This window comes from Cygnus olor, chromosome 9 (assembly GCF_009769625.2).
Source record: "Cygnus olor isolate bCygOlo1 chromosome 9, bCygOlo1.pri.v2, whole genome shotgun sequence".
Classification (NCBI taxonomy): Eukaryota; Metazoa; Chordata; class Aves; order Anseriformes; family Anatidae; genus Cygnus; species Cygnus olor.
In genome coordinates this window covers 17679699-17699966 of record NC_049177.1, presented here as the reverse complement: position 1 = coordinate 17699966, position 20268 = coordinate 17679699, and the positions used below count along the sequence as shown (strand labels likewise).

The 20268-nt window shown below is 41.7% G+C and overlaps 1 protein-coding gene, 1 long non-coding RNA gene and 3 other non-coding genes across 7 annotated transcripts in view; 1 reads left to right on the top strand and 4 right to left on the bottom strand.

Moving 5' to 3' along the window:
* Nucleotides 1–130: 130 nt before the first annotated feature.
* Nucleotides 131–7599, bottom strand: EIF4A2 (eukaryotic translation initiation factor 4A2). Of its 2 annotated transcripts, XR_005822722.1 has the most exons (12): nucleotides 7248–7438; nucleotides 6250–6295; nucleotides 6033–6165; nucleotides 5628–5767; nucleotides 4319–4487; nucleotides 4017–4126; nucleotides 3622–3765; nucleotides 3120–3257; nucleotides 2754–2843; nucleotides 2437–2516; nucleotides 1611–1716; nucleotides 643–935 (listed from the first exon to the last, which is right to left on the bottom strand). XR_005822722.1 is itself a non-coding variant. In XM_040568008.1 (11 exons), exons 1-11 carry the CDS (start codon nucleotides 7274–7276, stop codon nucleotides 791–793), a joined length of 1224 nt encoding a protein of 407 aa, XP_040423942.1. In that variant the 5' UTR covers nucleotides 7277–7599; the 3' UTR covers nucleotides 131–790. The 2 variants fall into 2 exon arrangements, 1 of the variants encoding a protein (XP_040423942.1); XM_040568008.1 differs by lacking the exon at nucleotides 1611–1716 and having other exon boundaries at nucleotides 131–935; nucleotides 7248–7599.
* Nucleotides 2916–3043, bottom strand: LOC121075199. Its single transcript, XR_005822802.1, has one exon. It is a non-coding gene; the product is annotated as a small nucleolar RNA SNORA63 (small nucleolar RNA).
* LOC121075206 lies at nucleotides 3388–3568 on the bottom strand. Its single transcript, XR_005822809.1, has one exon. It is a non-coding gene; the product is annotated as a small nucleolar RNA SNORA81 (small nucleolar RNA).
* On the bottom strand, nucleotides 5845–5915 carry LOC121075157. The gene has a single exon (XR_005822761.1). It is a non-coding gene; the product is annotated as a small nucleolar RNA SNORD2 (small nucleolar RNA).
* A 383-nt stretch (nucleotides 7600–7982) lies between the features above and the next one.
* The window catches only part of LOC121075095, a 44785-nt gene continuing 32499 nt past the window's right edge, over nucleotides 7983–20268 (top strand). For both annotated transcript variants that reach the window (XR_005822714.1, XR_005822715.1), the window contains exons 1-3: nucleotides 7983–8055; nucleotides 14251–14317; nucleotides 15290–15432. This is a non-coding gene — a long non-coding RNA (uncharacterized LOC121075095). The remainder of the gene's footprint in view (nucleotides 8056–14250; nucleotides 14318–15289; nucleotides 15433–20268) is intronic.

Genomic DNA, 20268 nt, shown 5'->3' with positions numbered 1-20268 from the left:
CACAAGGCCCTTGCAATCACAAGAGTTGAAGCCCCCTATTTGAAAGGGGAAATCTAGGCCCCAAGCACTGACATGCACTCACTCACCCATAAACAAGACATCCCCCACCAAGAACCATTTACAATTTAAGTGAATATAGAAGTATTTTATTGAACATTCAAACTTCATTAAGACATGTGCAATATGGCAAATTTTACTGGGTTTAACCCTAACTAAGACAATAGTATGATTGCTTGCTTGCTGGGGCTTAGCAACAGGGTCCAGATCACACTTACCACTAATTAAATACTTTATTGAATAAATACATATCAAACAAATGCATTTTAATGCTCTTATAAAAGTTTAGAGATTTTGAAAGGCCTTTCCAATTCAATCTGAAGTATAAGTACATACAATAAAGGAAGGTAGGCTAGTTTAACATAATTGGCTGATTTTATACAGCACTTATATCTTTTAGTCCATAAGTAAATTATTAAATGATAAAGAACATCTAATACAACCACTTCTATGGAACTAGGAAATAAATTTCTAATAAAGAAAAAATTTACAGACCCCATGACTTTCCACCCAACCCCAACAGTCTAACCCTAAAGTGGATAAAGCCAGTGGCTTTCCCCACAAGAGCTCACGACAAAAAGTCGCTTCGCTTATCAAAAATCTGTATTTCTGATCCGTTATGAGCATTGAGACAAGATTCAATATATCCCCAAAGAAAGAAGCACAATGCACGTTGTGAATCGCCTATTCAGCAACAGCGAGCACTGCATTCAAACCATCTCCTCCCCAGGGATTAAATGAGATCAGCCACATTCATGGGCATCTCCTCCACTGTAGTATTGTAGAATGTCTCAATGTCTCGCAGAATCCTCTTGTCCTCCTCAGTGACAAAATTTATAGCCACGCCTTTCCTGCCAAAACGACCACCTCGGCCAATTCTGCACAAAACAGAGAACACATTTATACACAAGTTAACTACTCAATTCGCTTTTTAAATATTTAAAACGATCCATTCATTTACTGCTGATCTTTTATCTGCCAGCGGCCAGTTACGCCGTGTGTACACGACTAGCTGCTAACCATAGTCACATCTGGTTAAGAAAAACTAGCAGTTAGTGCCAACAGTACAGAAGAAGTGTCCATCCTATGGAGAGTAGCAGAGCAGAAAAGGTTACTCTTTTGGCTGCAAAATAAGATCTTTATTTAATGGTTGGTACTGTGGTATGAAGCCCTAGCTGTCTCCCTCCCCTCCATGAGGATTAAAACCCCATACCACATGCATCCAATCCCGAGCACATGGCATACAAAAAGGTAACTGTCTTCCAAAAAATTTGACTGTTCCTGCATTAATCCAATTGTATCCAGTAACATGGAACAGCATGACTGCTGAATTAAAATTCAGTAAAACTGTTTCCAGTGGGAAAACTTAGTTTGTAAAAATAAGCTCAACATTGTTGTATAAACACAAGGCTGTCAAACACTATTAGTTACACCCACCATCAGTTCTACCTTCCTGCAACTGCACAATGCAGCACCTAATCATTATGAGCTAAACACACAAAATGGCTCACAAAACTTAGCAAATAATCATGACAAAAGAAATATATAAATACCGACTCGCTCTTTATTCAAACTGTGCCGCTTACGAATCCACGTCCTAAATTACGTCAACGCCGTTTCTGAGCACCATCTTGTGTCATCAACTGCTGCTATCGACTCCTGTATTTTTTTACATCAAGTAACAAAGCACAGTTTACTTAATTTAGGGACAGTCACTAAAGGTAGTAAACTAAACCTAGGGAAAAAAACAATTGCTACCAGAAGACACACCACAGAGGAAAGAATACCACTGTGAAAGGAGCCACCAAGAGCAAACAAGACACATACAACGTGAACACAATTAGACCTCCAGGAATGAAGACAGTTTTGTACTACTAGTCTGCTGAAAGCGTTAAGGGCCAGTGACTGAGCAGCAGCAACTGAACAGTAGCTGGGACCTACAGATCCAGCTAACAACCCTGCTTTCAAGATGCTATGCCAATAACTTCCAATAATAACTTCTGTCATCACACTCTGCAACCTAGAAAAAAATGTAGTTCAGCATCTGGCAGTTTCCCTAGATCTCAGCAATGCGTGGTTTAGCCACTGCTGAACACTTCATCCATCTAAGTTTTCCCACTGCTTTTTTTTTTGTTGTTGTCTGAAAGTTCTGCTCCTCCCTCATTTCAGGACCATATTTATGCAAGTCAGGGCTTTTTATCAAGCCAAAGAGCTTACTTTCTGCTAGTTTTTGTTGTTAGCAGTTACTGTATGCATGGATGGGTAACACTCCCATCACCAAAAATGACTAACAGGAAAATAGGTGAGGTTCTGTGCTGATTTCTGTTGAGAACATGGCACTCGGTGTAATGAGCCAACTAGAGGACAGAGCAAACTAACCTGTGAATGTAGTTTTCACGATTGGTCGGCAGGTCGTAATTTATAACCAAAGAAACTTGCTGCACATCAATGCCACGAGCCTGGAAAGCAATATGGAATCTTTAACACGTCACAGACTTTTGACTGCATTTCTCATCTCCTGATTTTGTTGACTACTTTGTTAGTGATGAACTACAACTGTGTAGTCCATAGTGGAGCATAGTCTTTACTCTTCCAAAAGGCTCCAGATAGTTCAGGCTACAAGAACCTTCACTGAGTTATGAAGCTTTTGGCACCAGATTAAAACAAGAGCATGCTCACCAAGAGATGATACTCACCAGCAAGTCAGTAGTGATCAAGACACGGCTTGATCCTGATCTGAACTCTCTCATGATAACATCCCGCTCCTTCTGGTCCATGTCACCATGCTGTAGAGTTAAGGAGTTAGAATTATTACGGTTCCAGTATTCCAGACTGAAATATCCTCTCAAAACAGAAGGATGTATGAAACCCAGCGTCCCTACCTGCTGTGGGAACGAAGCAGGTAGGGATAGAAGGAAACGTTTTTCTTTTAGCAGGGGGAACGATAATACAGCACCACACAGCTATATCATAACTTTTCCTGCTTTTACTCAAGTGTAGCTCATTAGGATTGTTGTATGCACGTGTCGTTGCAGAAGTTGTGTGTAAGTATCAGTTCTTACCAGAGCTGAGACCGTGAAGTCTCTGGCATGCATTTTCTCTGTAAGCCAGTCCACTTTTCTCCTTGTATTCAGGAAGATAACAGCCTGCGTAATGGTCAGGGTCTCATACAGATCACAGAGAGTATCCAGCTTCCACTCCTGAACAGAACAAAATTAGCAGGAATAAGAACTCTGAAGTAATGGTCAAATTAGGGCATGCCCTAACATGCATTTAAAATTAACATGACCAGAAAAACTGGAGGAATACCTAAGGTAAAGTTTCTGCATGAACTGTTGCACCGAATCTTAAGACACAGGACACTGGACATTAAGAAAGAGGTCCACCCTAGTCATTTTCGATCCAGTGCATCATTTTTCTTCTTCTTGCGTGTACTCTACTAGCATTATTACAGAAACCAAAGCTGAGCCTCAGTTTCTGCAATTTTAGCACAGTGCTTTAACAAGAAGGTAAAGAAAATCAAGTTTCTTAACTCTTCTAACCAGAAGTACAGCTCATACCTACCTCTCTTTCAACATTAATGTAGAATTGCTTGATACCCTCCAGTGTCAGTTCTTCCTTCTTCACCAGAATACGAATGGGATCTCTCATGAACTTTTTGGTCACTTCCAACACATCCATTGGCATCGTAGCCGACAGCAACACAACCTAGAGAACATTTACTCCATGTCAGCATGTACAAAAGACATTAACTTCAGGTCCACCACCATCAGAACATTGATGTCATCAACCTTTACATCAGTGACTACCATCACGATTATCTTAAAACACAGATCCTGACCTTCTGCAAGGCAGACAGGACAGCACACAACAGCTTTAATTTAGACAAGGACAGAAATTCCATGTTTGTCAGCTACTTGTAACCAAGCCTGTTGCCATCATTTCAACCACATTTTTACCTGGATGTTTGTGCTCAATTTCTGGAAAATCTCATAAATTTGATCCTTAAATCCTCGGCTCAACATTTCATCGGCTTCATCCAGAACAAACATTTTGATCCATTTAGGTGCTATTAAAAAAAAAAGAACATTTCATGAAGTTTCAAGAACATACTAAGTACTACTGCTAATATTACTCTCCCTTAGGACTGAGTAGTCCCATACCATCTACAGTGACAGCAAATTCATTACTTCAGCTCTTTCCAGATGTGAAATTTACACTAATGATTTCTTATCAAAAGCAAAGTTCAACTCATACTTACAAAGGTAGCGTCTGTTTAACATATCAAACACACGCCCTGGAGTTCCAACCACAATGTGTGGAGCTTCAGCCTGAAGCTTCTGCATTTCATTGCGAACATTTGTGCCACCAATACAAGCATGGCATGTTGCTCCCATATAGTCTCCAAGGGCCAGAATTACCTTTTGAATCTAGAAGATAAAAGCCTTCCATTAGTAGCAGCTACTGCTAGCATCAGTCCTTTATCACTGCTGCTTATGGACTATGGGCTAGACAATGATTACACATTGCTAATGACTACAGAAGTCTTGCTACTGATTCTGCCCAACTGCTTGTTAAATATTTAAATTGGTCTTCAGGTCACCCTTACTAGTTAGCTAGTTAAAAAGCAACTCTCTTCCTGGCTTAGTAGATGCATGGAAGGCCTGCAAAGCAAACTCAAATTTTGCACTGGGAATACGTGCACATAAAGCACTTGCAGAAAGCTGCTACACAGTGCAGAAGTACACTGCTATGTGCCAGGCTTTGTAGTCGCACCTCACAATTGTCTTCAAAGTAGAAAGAGACTGTACCATCAGATGTTTTTGTTCTACTAGCTTTGGTTTTTCAAGAATTCTTGCCTGTCTGATCTAGTTTTTAGATTTCTGATCCAGTTTTTAGATTTCTCTTCAAGAATCTTCACTGTAATACTGGCATCTCAGTATATTCTAGTTGAAAAACAGATTAAGTTATATACGATCTGTTTTCTCCTCCAAGTTCTGCTCTCAACATTTTACCTTAAAAGCCACCATTACTGAACTATATTAGTGCTAAGTATCCTGCAAGCTTTGTTCAGGCACTTCCACTTACTAAAACAAAACACCAAGCCTTGAGGGTGAAGTAAGCATGCAATGTAACATTAAGTCAAGAAGACATCACGGATTACAAGAACAATGAAGTGACTACATGTGCACTGCAGTTTTCATGTTGCACAACTGCATGCAAGTTCAAAGAGCTTCCGAAGTCTTAAGTTTCCACTCAGAACACTGTACTTGAGTAACATTTTTTTTTTTTGGAGATGCTCCTTCAGAACTACACACAGCATAGGAGCTGGTTCCTGCAACTCTGCCCCAGCATACCCTCCACATGCATTGCAACTCGACTTTTCAAGCAGGCAGAGAACTTGTGGGACAGAAGCCAGTTTAGTTTCCCCATTACTCAACATAAAGAGGGTTCTGAATGGATATTGGTTACAGCCCCTTAAGAAGTCTGTTTATTGTCTCACAGTTGTGAAACCTGAAACCTATGCAACACACAAATAGCTTTTGTTTTTTTAGCTACACTATCAATACCTGTTGAGCCAGTTCTCTGGTAGGGGCCAATACTAGTGCTTGGGTCTCCTTGAGATCAATCTCCAACTGCTGCAGGATGGAAATAGCAAATGTGGCTGTCTTGCCAGTACCTGACTGAGCTTGAGCAATCACATCATACCCTAAAAAAAGTAGGATACACATTTACTGTTCCCACATAGGCCATTCATATTTTGTTTTATTGTATTCCTTTTGAAATAAGTGATCAGCATTAAAGAGTTCTCTCCATTTCAGGTCAGCCCCGAAAGATGGTGTACCATCATATCACTTGTTCAATAAAGATTAAAAACAGGCATCAATACACGAATAAAACTATTAGCATATGCCTTTTATAATATTTTCCTCATTATCTGATATTAGCAATAGCACATGAAATCACTTGCATACCTTTGATACATGGAATAATAGCTCTCTGCTGAATAGCTGAAGGCTTTTCAAAACCATAAGCATAAATGCCCCTTAGAAGGGATTCTTTTAAATTCATATCATCAAAATTGTCAACAATCTCATTCCAATTGCTCTGCAAGGAAGAAAAAAATACATTATTGCATTCACCATTCCTCTGCATCAGTACTCAAGTCCTTACACGAGGTCATGTGCTCACCTCAATGACACCATCGGGCTCCATTCCCTCGGGGCCGCCATGGTCTCTGCCAGCAAAGAGAACGAGCAGTTAGCACAACATGCAGAAGGGAGCTGCCCCCCCTCGGCTGCCAAGAGCTGCGTCTGCCCGCTGAAACCCGTGACAGATCATTCCAGCAGCTGCTCTGATGCTGTGCCAACCGAGTAAGCCTCCTGCTCTGCCCACCGCCCGTAATCCGCAGCCCACCTCCCCGCAGCTCGTAACGTGATACGGGACGATCCGAGCCTTCGCGCCCCGCCGCGTTTCAGGCAGGGAAATAGGGAGGCGAGGCCCGCCCGCCCCGCAGCGCCCCCCTCCCGAGGCAGCCGCGCGGGGAGGCGGCGGGGAAATGGCGGCGCCGCAGCGCCGGGCGGGAGAGGGGGCGCTGCGGTTCTTCCCCCCCCCGCCCGCGTCACCAAGTCTCGCGAGAGCTCCACCCCTGGGGTTGCGCAAAGCGGGCGCCGCGAGCAGGCGGAGGAAGGCGCCGGGCGAGCGCCCAGAGGGCCGCACCCCCCCCCCCCGGGAAAAAATGGTCTCGCCCGCCGCAGGGCCCTCAGGGCTGGGGCGAACCAACGGCAGAACCACGGGAGGGGTGGCGTTTATTAATTAAAAAAATGGGGGGAAAAACGTAACAAAGCGCTCCTCTGTTTTAATTATACGGCAGCGCGGTTAAGTTCAGGAAAATAAAAATAGCCCTTTTTCGGGATGTGTGGTTGCTAAGAAAACCTACAGCGAGAACACGAACCCTGAGGAAAAGAACTAGATCCCTCGTGAATTCAGGGAGAGGCGGGATGGAAGCGTCTAGAAGCTGGGGGGGGAGGAGGGGCAGGGCACCAGGCGCCGTCTCACCGCACAGCGCTCGTTGGAGCGCCCCCCTCAACAATTCCTTGCTTTTCTTCTCCCCTGCGCCTCCGCTCAGGCTACGGAGCCTCCTGACGGAAAAAAGAAAAGGCTCGGGGCCTCTGCGCGCCGCGCCATACCTGCTATAGTCCGCGGAGCCGCCTGACATGTTCCGATCACGAGCGCTGTCCTCAACTGAAAAGGCAAAGCTTCCGCGGAGGCCGCTTTATATATCCGCCCCGCGGCCGGACTCGTTGCGCTTCGCTCTGCGCATGGATATACACCTCACGCCACAGCCAAAACCCCACGAATCCCTCCAAAACTGAGGCCCCTTCCCTAGCGATCCCCCTGAACACGCGTCCTAAGGTGCTCCGAGGGGGTCCTTGAGCCCCACGGGTCCGCGAAGCCAGCGGAGTCTGGAACTACTTTGTCTCCCCCTCGCCTCAGAGCGCGGCAGGATATTGCAGCACTGGTGGAGTGACAGCGCCGCACTCCTTCCTCCCGCTCCGCCTCCCCCCCCCTTGGCACGGGGTTTTCCACCCCGGCCCCTGCTGCTGCGGCGCGGGGGGAGGGGGGCGCGGAGCCGGGGCGAGGGGCGGCGAGCGGGGCCGGTGCGGCTCCTTACCACGGCGGTGTTATTTCTAAATAAAAAACATAATAATAACCACCGTGTCGTTTTTCTGTAAAGCTGTGCTGCGTGGAAATGGGGGTGATGGGGGGTGGGGGGCTTCCTTGGGCTCTCCCCCGTGCGCCCCACACGCAGAAGCGGCCTCCGCCCGCCTCGTTGTGCCCCGCGAGCCCAAAATTTTCCCTTTTTGCCCGCTGAGAGGTGGTGGTGCGGGTGGGGTGGGGTGGGGGTCTCCCCGCAGGATGGGGGCAGCGCCGGGGGGAGCGGGACCTGCGGCGGGAAGGGCCGTGAGGTGAGGAAGGCAAAATGGTGGCAGCGAGGTAACGTGAGGCGGGGCGGCGGGGCCTCCTCTGCCGGGCTCTGAGGCGGTAAATCCATCCCGGGGTGTTAAAAATGGATGTTTTTTTAAGGGGATGAAGGCTCGTTTGGCGAGTGTTTGTGGGGATTGAGCTGGATGGGTCCCCAGAGCGCTGCTCGAAATGCAGCGCTGTGGCCCGCAGCCATTCCCCGCATAGCGATGCGCCTGAAAAACTTGTCAAGAGTTGGAGGTCAGCGCAGCCCAAAGGAAGGCAGCGAGGAAAATGTCCCTCTGCCAACTGGTTCGATGGAATCAGGGATCCTGCCCATTGCTTTCATACTGTTTTAGAGGAAAAAAAAAGGTTTCAATACACTTACCAGGTTCTGCGATAGTATGTTCATCGATATTTCTAATGTAGGCAAATAAAGTAAGTTGTAAGCAATAATTTGTACCAACTGTAATGGGTTTTACATGAGTCACTTCTAGAATTTGTTTCCATAGTGATTATATATGAACAAATGGAGTCGGCGCTTGAAAAACTCAACCCCTTTACTTGTCTAGAACATTGTAAATTGTCTAGAAATGTCTAGAATATCTGTAAAGATAATCTCCAAGAGACTAAATTACTTCAGCTCTTCCTATGGTAGCATCAGCTGGGGCAACATCATCTGTAAAAATAACACCGCACTTGCCGATATCCAAGCTAAATTATGTAAACACAGCTTCTCTGTTGACCCACCGTAAAAATCTCAAGTTTTGCCCCCCCATGCTGGACGGAAAGGATTGAGGATATTGCTTGTTTTTGCAATTTAGGCAGCCCCACGACAGTGACTGGAGGCCTTCCTGAATAATAGCAGTTTGCCTGGCCCCATAAACATCTGGCTGTAAAAGCACCAGGATGGGCTGCGGAAAGGACCCGAACAACTTGGGGCTAGCACAGTTAAATTTCCCATTAAAAATGACTTTCAGTTTACTCTGAAGAACTAAAACTACTGAGTATTTTTATTAAGAACTTTGAGCAGTTAAAAAACCCGTAGAATGTAGATACTTTAAAATATTTAATTAGGCCTTACTTTCTTTGCAAAACTGAGTGAAAAGATTTATTGGCATCTGGGAAACTCAGGAAGGTAATCCATCATTTTCTACAGATTTTAAATGCCTTTTAAATAAACATTTAAGCCATCATCTCAGATTCCTGATTTATCTTTTCCTGTAGACAAATTAGCATCAGATTACTTCAGATTACTTACGTATTCAAACCACTTTGAACATTCTGTTTTGACAGAAGTTAATTTTAAAATAACAAGGTTTTCTCAGCTTTCTTTAAGGACAATTATGGAAAATTAAGGATAAACTCTGAATTTGCTACAAGTCTTGTTTTATTCCACTTGACATCAGGTGTGGTCTCCAAACTTCATCCCATTCAAAAATAAAATTAAGAAAATGGTTTTTGACCATTAACTTCAATCAAGGGATAATTTTTTTTAATTGTTTTTGTTATTTAATATCTATGGTAACAGCATCTGGGAGTCTCTCAATCCGGTGCCAAGATTTCTTTATTCAGACATTAGTTGAGTATGGAGCCAAACAACATACATGCCCTGCAGAGCTCATGATCAGTGTTCTTTATAGAGGAACTTGAAACTTCCATGTTCCTGAGGAACTATTCATATGTGATTTACTTGATCCTTTAATATAAGAAGATTCTGAGTGCATTGGTATCTGTTGTCACGTGGTTGTGGCAGAGTTTGGCAGAATTTGAGAAATGCGATTCGTGGGCCATATTTGCTCTTGTTGTTCTTCATTTTTATCCACTGCTGTAGAATCAGATAGCCAGCCCAGTCCGTAACCTCTTGCGAGATAGTATTTGCTTTAAGCATAGTAACAAAACATCAGTTCTTGTGTTAAAGAAATTCATATGAATGTTCAACATCAATAGGTATGGAGAAAGGAATCCAGTGTTTCCTCCAGTGAAAATCATTGACTCATTTCACCAGATGAAAAGAGGAAGGACTTCTGTTACATTAACTTCAGATAAGCAAAGTGTTGGAGACACTGAACCAGTCCTCTGTCTGTGAAACACTACAGCAAAAATCCAGGATTGTCATCCACGACGAGGATGTAACAGACCTGGTGTAACTGTACCAAAGGAAAATTTTTGGACATGGTATACTCTTAAAGGCTGTGTTCCTGAATACATTGTTTGAGAAATACCTCTTTGATTATAGTAGGTCAAACAGCCAATTTGCTTGTGATTTCATATCTAGTTTGTGTATTTTTAGCCTGGTGGTAGCCATGCTCTGCCTGGGTTCTGAGCATGAAGCATCATAAATGTGTCCAAAGGTCAGATTTTGTCACTGACAAAATTTTTGTCACTGACAAAATCTTGGATTGACGCTGGGATTTGTTGTATCCCTTGGCTTTAAATCTTATTAAGCTTTCTAGAGCAGTCTCAACTGAAAGCTTGCTCCTCAAGGACCAGGTTCATGTTATCATCAGACAGAAGTGATACCAAAAAGAAACTAAATAATAGTTTAGTCTGTGCTACTATTATTAGGATCCATGGCCACATTTATGTGCACGCTATATGCTTCAGTAGAAGACAAAAGACAATCTTGGTGAATCATGAGATCTTTGGTGGGAATGAGCATAATAATTATGCATTTATTAATATGGGGTAACAGATGGACTAGCTGGTTTAGCAGCTGGGTTTCCAGTCATTATTCACGCAGATTGAAGTAAAGAATGATGTATCTAAAGACAGCAGTAGGAGTCGACACCTCGTGAAACTGAGCTCTAGTTGAGCAGTCCCTGCTCGTCAGTGTTCTGGCAAAGACAACGTCGCAGTTTGCATTAGGAAATTTCAGAAACCTCCTTTTAGAAATCTCATACCATGATCTGAGCATACCGTGAAGCTGTCACGCACTTCACGGGAAACATGGAAGATCCCAAGTTCCTCTCCTGCATTGCACTCTAGTCTTTGCTGGAGTTCATACCATATATTACGTGATTCCCACAAGCGGGGCAGAGAAAGTGATTGTAGACAGAGTTTATTCAGTGTAGGCCATGCTGAGGATCAAGATGACTTGTTAGAGTGTTGTTAGCAAGAAGTAATGTTTTTCAATTCATCATTCCCAAAGGATCCTGCCTAAACAAAAGCATGCTTCCTCGGATGTAGGAGTGGATAGCAAAGATTCTGGAAAGTCTCCAGCAGAGAAAGAAGGTTTGAATTCCAGGAGACCCGTACTTGTTATTTAACTGCAGTCACAGGGCTTCATTAATGCTAACTCGCACTTTTTTTTGGTCATTCCACTGAAATTACAATCTGAACAAATGAAGTAACAGCAGTTTATAAAATGCAGTGTTTTTAATGCTCTGAGAAAGGCCTGATTTGTATTCTTTAGTATCTTGGGGTAATTTGAAATCCACATCATGGTGATTTTAGCACTTTAGGCTGCTAGGTTTGCTTTGTCATCCTTTTAAAAAGTCATTTTACAACTTTGTTCTGTTCTGACAGATATTTCTATTCTTTGTAGCTGTAATCAGACTTTTGTTGTGAAATCTCCAAGATGCCCGTGCCGAGTGAATTGAAAGTACTTCCAGACACGGAATTTTCTCTCCTAGTCAAAGCTTTCGGCCATTAAGGAACACTGTCAAAAATGCTTAACTGAATTAGGAGCCAAGCACTATGGAAAGCCAGTGGGATTTAGGCAGCTTTAGTCCATTTATTTGTCCCACCCAGACGACACTGGGTGGCCAGGACCTTTTGCTGACCAGCTGACTCACTTGTCTGCAATGTGCGCACGGTGGTTTGCAGCTTGTGCTCCCTAATTGCTTCGAGCACAAGTCTCCAAGGGGTGTTCCTGCTTCAGGTTTGCATGGTTTGTTTCTTAGCCTAAGTCCTCTCCTTCCCAGCAATGTTACTGAATATTCCCAGCTCAAATACTTAAAACAGAAAAATAGATTTTTCTATGATTTTCTCAGTCTTTCAGGCCTCTGCATGCTGTGAAACGCGATGTTCATAGTTCCAGGTCTTGAATTCTCTCCTTGATCGAGTGACTACATTATTCCTTACTGTTGTTAAGGCTTGTAGTCGTGCCCAGGACGTGGCATCAGCTTAGCTCTGTTCTCTGTTATGTAGAGGACTCCCAGGGTGGCCACAGGCATGTCATTCTAGCAATAAAATTGAACAGGTAATATTTATTAGGGACTTCCCGTTGACTTTTACTGGAACAAGAAGTTTGCACTTCATTTTTTTCCTCTGTAAGGTGCGGTAATAGTATTTGCCTCAGAGGTTACATATGGGCAAACGTTTGAAAAATGTGGAGATGGGTAACGGGAAGAGGCTTACACAGCCTTTGATAGAAGCTGCGTGCATTCTTTCGGGGTAAAGTTTGTTCTTTCTCCTGCAAAAGCAAAGAAAGCTGGACAGATTAACAGGTGGCAGCTGCTGATAACATCCTGGCAGAGTCCTGTGGTAACGTTTGTTTTTTAAGGCAATTGGAAGACGTCTGCACTACCATGAAATAGTGCATGTCATATACTTCTGCGAGACAGCCTGCAAATAGCATTGTTTTCATTTCTGAGAAAAAGGTAAATTTAACAATATATGTTTTTATAAAGAAACATTTTTTCCTTCTAATATTGGTAAACCATCCATGTAAATTATTTATTCTCATGGTTCAATTTGGAATCCACTGATGATGCTTGAGATTTATAATCTCTGAGCTGATTTCTGTCATTTCATTTTTGAAACACCCACTATACTCTGTATTTAATTCTGAGTACCTCTCCTCATCGATTTAAAACCCGACACAAAACAGAGTGCTTTTTATGTTCTTACAAGGAGGACCTAACGCATGCAAGCTAAGAGAAAAACTCCCAAAATGCCCGAGCAGTTCTTTGATTTTACAGGGCTATATTCACAGGATCAGATTTTGTGGTAAAACAAAAATCCCTTATGTGCGTTGCAGGTATGCCTACCTTGATAGATGTCCGCGTGCTCTGTGCCCTGTTTAATGAAGTCGTCAGATGACTCTCTTTCCCCATCCTGATTTCTGCCTTGAAACATCAGGCACGCTGCTCTTCAGAAGGATTGCACGGTGCTGCAAGTTACGAGGGCCCATCTCAGATCCGTGACAGCAAAACGGCTAGGGTTTGAGCTGATACAGCATTGCACAGAAAGCTGTGCAGTGTGCTGTGAGCATCTTACGGGCTTTTGTTGTCAGAATATTTAAAATGTGTACATCTTTGAACAGCAAGAGCAAGATATACAGAAATCACTTCGTTATTATTTAACAGAAGCCCTTTCTGTTCATATCCAGCCCTGTATGTCTGCTGAAGTCTCTGTCTCCTTCTGTAGCAGAGCATTTTAACCTCCAAAACGGAGTATTTTGCAGTCTGTAGAGCTTGTTACAACATGTAAACGTTAACAACAAAGATAAATAGTCTGTCGTTAATAAAATGAGCTATGTAGTTAGAGGTAGGGCCTCAAGGCAAACCTTAATTTCTTCAAACTGATAGTTTTCTACACAGCTTTAATGTTTTTTTAAGGAAATGGAACCTATGCATTTCTGCAGGTAGCTATAGCTCAGATTCGCTGAGCTTTATTTCTGTCAGCAGTACTGGCTTAATATGAAATTGTAGATGAGCAGTTTCAGCTTTGTGCCCTTATTTCATCTGCCTGTAAAATGGGAATTATAATCTCCTGTTTTAGAAGTATCCCTTAGATTGTAAACTGTTTAAGGCTGAGGCTGATTGCTCTGTGTGCTGTGCTTCAGCCCTGCAGAGCAGTCATTCTGGGTGGGGAGCTGAGGTTCCACCTGGCTGAAAGTTTTTTAAAAAATTAAGTTAAACATTGATATTTGTTTATTCAGTTTTGTTTTGTTAATCCTTCTGAGATTTTTTGGATGACAAATGTAAATATTCCAAGGTCTTTAACAATATTACAGATGCATGCTGTTGTCATAACTGCATCTGAAACGTGCGCCTAGGTTGCCAAGGGGGCTGCTAAGGAACTAGCCAGTAACTTTTCAACTCTGTTCTTTGCTGTTTCTTTTTAGGGCTGTGAAACATCCGTAGGCCAGTCCTTAGTTCCAATTGTTTGTGCTGTAACTCATTGCAGAATGCTATAACATTTTATTTTGTGTGCTGATTGAATACCACCAGATACAGCAAAAATCAACATGTAAGGTGCAATTCATTCTTTTATTTTCAGGTTGTGCCCAAGAACAGCTGCCCAGATTCTCCCAGGATCCACTGATGCAAGCACAGACAGGATGCAGGTGATCACGTTATTTTAGCTCGGAATTACTGTGGTGTTTCTTGTACTAATCCAGGGCATGCAGTTCAGCATTTCTGTCACAGCCGTTGGCAGTGACCAGAAACCTTTGTTCTTTACACAGCAGGAGACAGAAAGGAGAGCTCATGTCGAATTACAGAAGTATATTGATTTCTTTATTTCACACGTGTCTGAAAAGTGATTAAGTTATGATTTACTGGCATTTCGCAATAAGAAAAGAAAATATAAGTGCTGCTATTCAAAGTCATTTTATCTTGTGCTAGATACTTTAAGAGCTTTTGGCAATAATTGTTTCTGAGTCTTATGCAGTTGTTTTTTTCTAACATACTCAGCCTTTATTTGTAGCACGTTTTGCTGATTAATTTAGAAGTGGGAAAGTTAGGAAAATCCTAATTTATAAGCAAGTAGATGTTATAGCTATTCAATAACTACTCAGTTACTGGTGCTTTTTCTTTGCTTGCTCGTTTGTCTTCTGTAGCTTGTGTTAACCATTTCCAAATACATTCTCATATATACTTTTCCATGGATTGCAAGACTACAGGATCTTGCATAACATTATTCCTTTTGCTTTAGCAGAAATTTAACAAGCAAACCACTCATTTTAATTTATGTGTTAATAATAAATAAAGACTCAGTCAAACAATTACAAAATAGTTACAGCTTTCTGGACTTCATTTGGATGTAGTATTTTGTGCATTTTAAACTTAGATTTTTTTCATTTTTTTCACATTTCTGTCCAAAAAAGGCTGAGTATCACAGAGATGAATTTACATAGCTTATCTTTATTACATAGAAGGATTTGTCTCGTTTCCTTTACTATTATTCATTTGCATTGCATTCAGCTCTTTGGGGAATACAACTTTGTACCCTTGGGAGCATATTTTTTCTAAAATCAATCAGATCAGAATTGTGTTTGTTAATTTACCTCACATTGGAATTGTCTTTGTTAATTTAGTGGGCAAAACAAGCCGCATATCTTTATGCAGAAGGAGAGGGAGAAAAGTGAGAAGCATCAAGGACTGCTGCCTTAGAGCTGCTGTTGCCATAGAGCTACTAACGAGAAAAAAACTGCAGCATGGATTTCTTCTGCTGCTGAAGGTAAGATGAGGGCACAGCAAAGGCTGTAGGAGGGAGGGGGAAGGGAGGGGGACGGGAGGCAGAGGGAGGGAGAAGAGGAAGAAAGTCTGCGTCCTTGCTGTCTAAAAAAGGAAATTCAGTTTCAGTGTACATGAGCAGAACTGCTGGTGCAGAAGAACAAAGCTATCTCAGTTGTTTAGGGTAGCAAGAGTGATGAGCAAGCAAGCGCATTCCCTTGCTTTCGGGAGGAAATGCTGCAAAGAAAGGAGAGAGAAGAGTGATTAACAGTTAGAAAATACTGCTGCTTCAAGATACCTGCTTTTTGACGCTGCTTTGGCATTATTATTGTTCCCCTGGGTAAAGGCAGCTGTAAAAAAAAAAAAAAAATCAGGTAGATAAGGAAGAAGAAAAACTAGTGCTGAAAAATTTCAGCATACGCTTAGGAATTCTGTCTGTATTAAAATGTGTCAGTTGTTACATTCAGATGTGCAGCACTGTGAAGCCTTTCAAAGTGCAAGTGCAATTATATTTTCTAAGAAGAGATTCTTATGATAAATTGATATTTTATCAATCTTTAGTTCTGAATGCAGAACTGATATCAGACCTGCTTTCAGTGGAATCTTTGGAACAGGGTGAGATTTGTAGGCCAAGACTCTCCATGCTTTCTGCAGAATTATCTACTAAACACTCATCCCAAAAGCTGCTGCTGCTGTTTCTACATCTGTTTAGCCTGTCACATTGTGCAGCTTTTTGCTCTCATTCCCATGTTCATTCTCTCAGTCTCTTTTTGAGATAAATTAACCCGTGTGCCCTGCCCAGCAAACCCAGCACACCTGCCATGTTTGCGTAGCAGGACCTCAGAGGGATACTAAAGGCAGTGATAACACTGAGTGTCTTAGTTATGTTGATAATAGTATGTTGATATTGCTCAACCAACTGATTGATGTATTATTGAGTATGCTCGGATAGAACAGCCTTTCCTTTGCATTTTTTTATTTTGTAGTTATTGCCATTTATCAAATGTTTGACCGTTTCTCCTGGAATTTTGTTTGAAGATTGAGTCAGAGTGAATTTCTCCAATAGCAGCCTTTTGGCTTGGTCAAGATTCATCAGTTCAGGTTGTAAATAAATAAAAGTACAATTGGGATTCTGAATTTTGTTAGCAGTACCGTCTCTCACTGTGAAATTGTTATTCCTTGAGATTATAGCATTTATACATGCCGTTTCTCAGCTGTGAATGACGCTGGGATAGCTATATCGATCGTGAATACATCAGTTGCCATTTCAAAGGCATGTCATGAGGAACTGGATGTGTAAGTGTATTTTTTAGGAGTCAGACTCATTTTGTGAGTCACACTCATTTTGTCAGTGTCGTAAGCTGCAGACAGCTTATCTGCGGTCTTTGGAACCATTCTTTTTACTTACCGTAGTCCCCACTGCAGGCAGTGGTTGATGACATCCTGTTCAGTTTTGCATGGGTCCCTTGAGCCAGCACATAAAAGTCAAGGCTTAATCCATGATCGTGATAATCCAGGTGACAAGGGTGTAGTCATCTTCTGCTCCAAACAGTTGCTAATATCTTGCTGGAGTGAATAATTTTGTATGTGTCTGAGTTCTACAGAGCATTAGGCTCTGCATTTCATGGAAGTTCACTCACCCTGTGTACCAAATCAGTTTGGGTTCTTCAGAGATCTGAGATGATGCTTCAGTCAAGTATGACCCCATATAATAAAACCCTGTGTGTCGGGTAACTATTCAAGAAGGAATGGATGATCCTTATGCAGGTAAAATTTAGTTGTTGTAGATAAATATTTAGTGGAAAGTTATTGTTTCAGTCTTAGATGAACTTAATGTAGGTCTGTGTTGGCAAAAAGAGGTAGCCAGAATCAGTCATGTTGCTAATTGACAGGTTATTCTCATATGCTGCAGGTAATTATCTCTTGCTTATAGTTTGTGTATTTATTGCCACCATCAACTGGAACCAAAGTACATATTTACACTGAAAAAGAGAAGAGCTACAGTAGCGCTACTACACACATGTTGTGGCTGATCAGCTGTGTCCAGTGTGCAAAACGAAGTGCAGATGCACTACAACTGTCTTGTTGAAGCTACTCTTGTGCTAGACTGTGTAAACTACAACTAACCAATCTATCAGCTTTAGAGGAAGTTTCAAAGTCTTCTTGGTTGTCTTTTGGTAGAAAAGGGCCTTTAGATAAAGGTAACCTAAACAAAGGGTTGTTTGTAAGTCTATTAATCTGTCTGCACATTTGTACGGAACTCTGAGGAAAAAGGAGATCTTGTACTTTGTGCTTGTTTTTCTGCTTCTTCAATTTGGTTTATTTTGTGGGAATGGTCAAGAGAAGAAGGAAGTATGACAAAACATTGCCCAGAACACTCTAATCTCTGTATTTGAGCCAGGAAAAAAAAAGCAATTAAGCCACTAGTGCCGCTGTGATTATTGCCAGGACCTGCACCAGTTCCCAAAACATTTCTAAATGCATGAGCTATTTTTGAGGGTTAATGCTGTCCATAATCACCTTTTTCTGTCTTGCAACTGTACTACTCAGTGTCCAGCTCTCTTTCAAGTAATGGTTTTTCTACACCAAAGGCACTAGCTGAGTGCTCCAAGGCTTGATTTTTAGACATGCTGAGCACTCACAAAGCTATTTAAAGTTAATGGGAGCACTGGTTTCTCAGCACAATTTAAAATTAGGCCTATGTGCTTAAATAAGATTTTTCAGTTTAGGTGAATTCAGAGCGATTATTTAAACAGTCTTATGACAGCTAGACACCTTCTGGAACTGATTTTTCTTTATGAGGCATTTTGTCAATACTGGATTGATTCCTGGGAAGTTGTGTTATGTTGCATTATATCCCTTGATTATCATTATTATTATTTTTGGTAATCATTACGACTATTTTAGTTAATACACAGCTAGTAGAACAGCTGGCACATAGGTAATGAAGTGAATTCAGCTATAGTAGATTTACTTTTCTGTGATGCTTTATGGGATTAATCTTTTTTCCTATTAAATTGAATGGAAAGGAATTCACTTCGGCTGAAATGCTTAAGGGTTAGAGAGAAATAATGTTCCTTTATCATTTAAATTTATTTACATGTGTCTGGTGGATTTTTCAAGGTACTGAACAGTAATGTTTTGGGCATGTAGGTAAAAATATTTCTTTAAATGTGCTATGGATCCCATGTTTTGTTGATGACCATGACATTTCAGTAGTACTCTGTTCTTATCTACCCCAACTGTTTTTTTCCTATAGTAATCTAAGTTTAATTAAAAAAATGCCCTCCCTGGGTAAAAGGTATACCCTCACTCATTCCCTGCCTGAATCAGTTTTGTTTGTTCACTCCCTTGTTTTGTTGTTCACACAACTACTCTTTCATTTCAAGTAAAGCTGTGTACTAGGTCTCCTGTAATGAGTGCTTGCAGTGGAAGATGGAGGGGTCATCCACTGTACTTGTACAGTGACTTCTCACAAAAGATGTTTTGGGTTCAGGCGTATCGGTTTTACAGCAAATGTACTTCTTTTGCATGAATCTGGATTCTGTCGGGAATTCTTTGTGACTCACTTTGAACTGAAACAGCAAGGTTGGTTCACGGTGTGAAACCAGCAGTTTAATGTCTGGTTTTGAAATCACAGCTCAGCAATGTGCGATCTGGTATTTGTGGCAGAAGGGATCACAAGATCAGGTTTCTGTGATCTGTTATTACGTACTGAGAGGAGTTACTCCTTTAGAGCTTGTGTTTGAGTTTTCACTGAGCAGCAGATTGAAACCAGTTCAGTAGCAGCAGTAATTTTAGTATTCATTGTAGCAAGATGCCTTACCCAATTAGGAAAACTTCCACTCTTTCCTCCTTAAAGCAGCCTTCCTCTTACTTTGGAATGCGATAGAAACATTGCTATTAATTACATTTTACCAAGACAACTTTGCTTAAAGCATAATTAAAGCTGTGGAAGCTGAATTATACAAATCTGGTTTTTGTAAACACAGCAGAATCGAGAATCGTGTGTGAGTAGCTGGTTGTGGAACTGAAAATATCTATCTCCATATATATATATATATGTATATTTTAAGAATACTTGAGGAATCTGAGCTTCAGATTTGGTATGGCTCTGTCTATACATCAGTGACCATGTCGTGTTGCCATTTCTAATTTTCTAGCCATTTAGACCCATTTTATCCTCAGAGCTGTAATTTCTGAACTGGGAGCAATAATCTTGCTGGCTGGGAGACTTAAGAAAAAGAGGAAAGAAGTGGGTTCTTACATCTCATCAAATCCCAGTATTCACTGTTAGTTCCCCCCATTTTCTATTGTTAGGTGCCTGCACATCTCTTTCCCCTGGCTAGTTACACGATGGGAACATAGCATTAGAGGATGACTGGAATTGCAGAGTGTGATTAAAAGGTCACGTCTGAATTACAGCAGAAACCCAGCAGGCCATTCAAAGTAAAGCTGGGATTTTTTCATGTCGGTTAAAATACGTATTTTTGTCTCATTGCCACAGATGGAATAAACAAGAGAGAAGGGAGACAGTAGCAAAATGGCCATCAGGGGGCTCTGGTTCTCAGCAGTATCACGAACAGGCTTAATTCAGACATATTTTCACACCCTAGACTCCTATGTCCAATTGTTTATACCAGGCACACTGCGTTTTTTCTGATGCAGGACTAACTATTATTTTTTTATGTTCACGAAATTACACTTACAGCATTTATACACCTTGCACATAATAAGTGACTGGTGCGCTTTTTATGCGCATTTGATGGAGCTTAACGTTTAATCCTGGTCGCACAGATGTGGTGTTTGATTTGCAGTGTTACTAACACAGACGAGGCGC

Excerpts from the sequence above, each read along its gene's own strand:
- EIF4A2 (XM_040568008.1), bottom strand. The coding sequence starts at position 7,276 with ATGTCAGGCGGCTCCGCGGACTATAGCAG. Across the intron at positions 3,766-4,016 it reads AATTGAGCACAAACATCCAG|GTTGTGTTGCTGTCGGCTAC; the intron begins GTAAAAATGTGG and ends AATGTTCTCTAG. Across the intron at positions 2,517-2,753 it reads TGATCACTACTGACTTGCTG|GCTCGTGGCATTGATGTGCA; the intron begins GTGAGTATCATC and ends ATTGCTTTCCAG.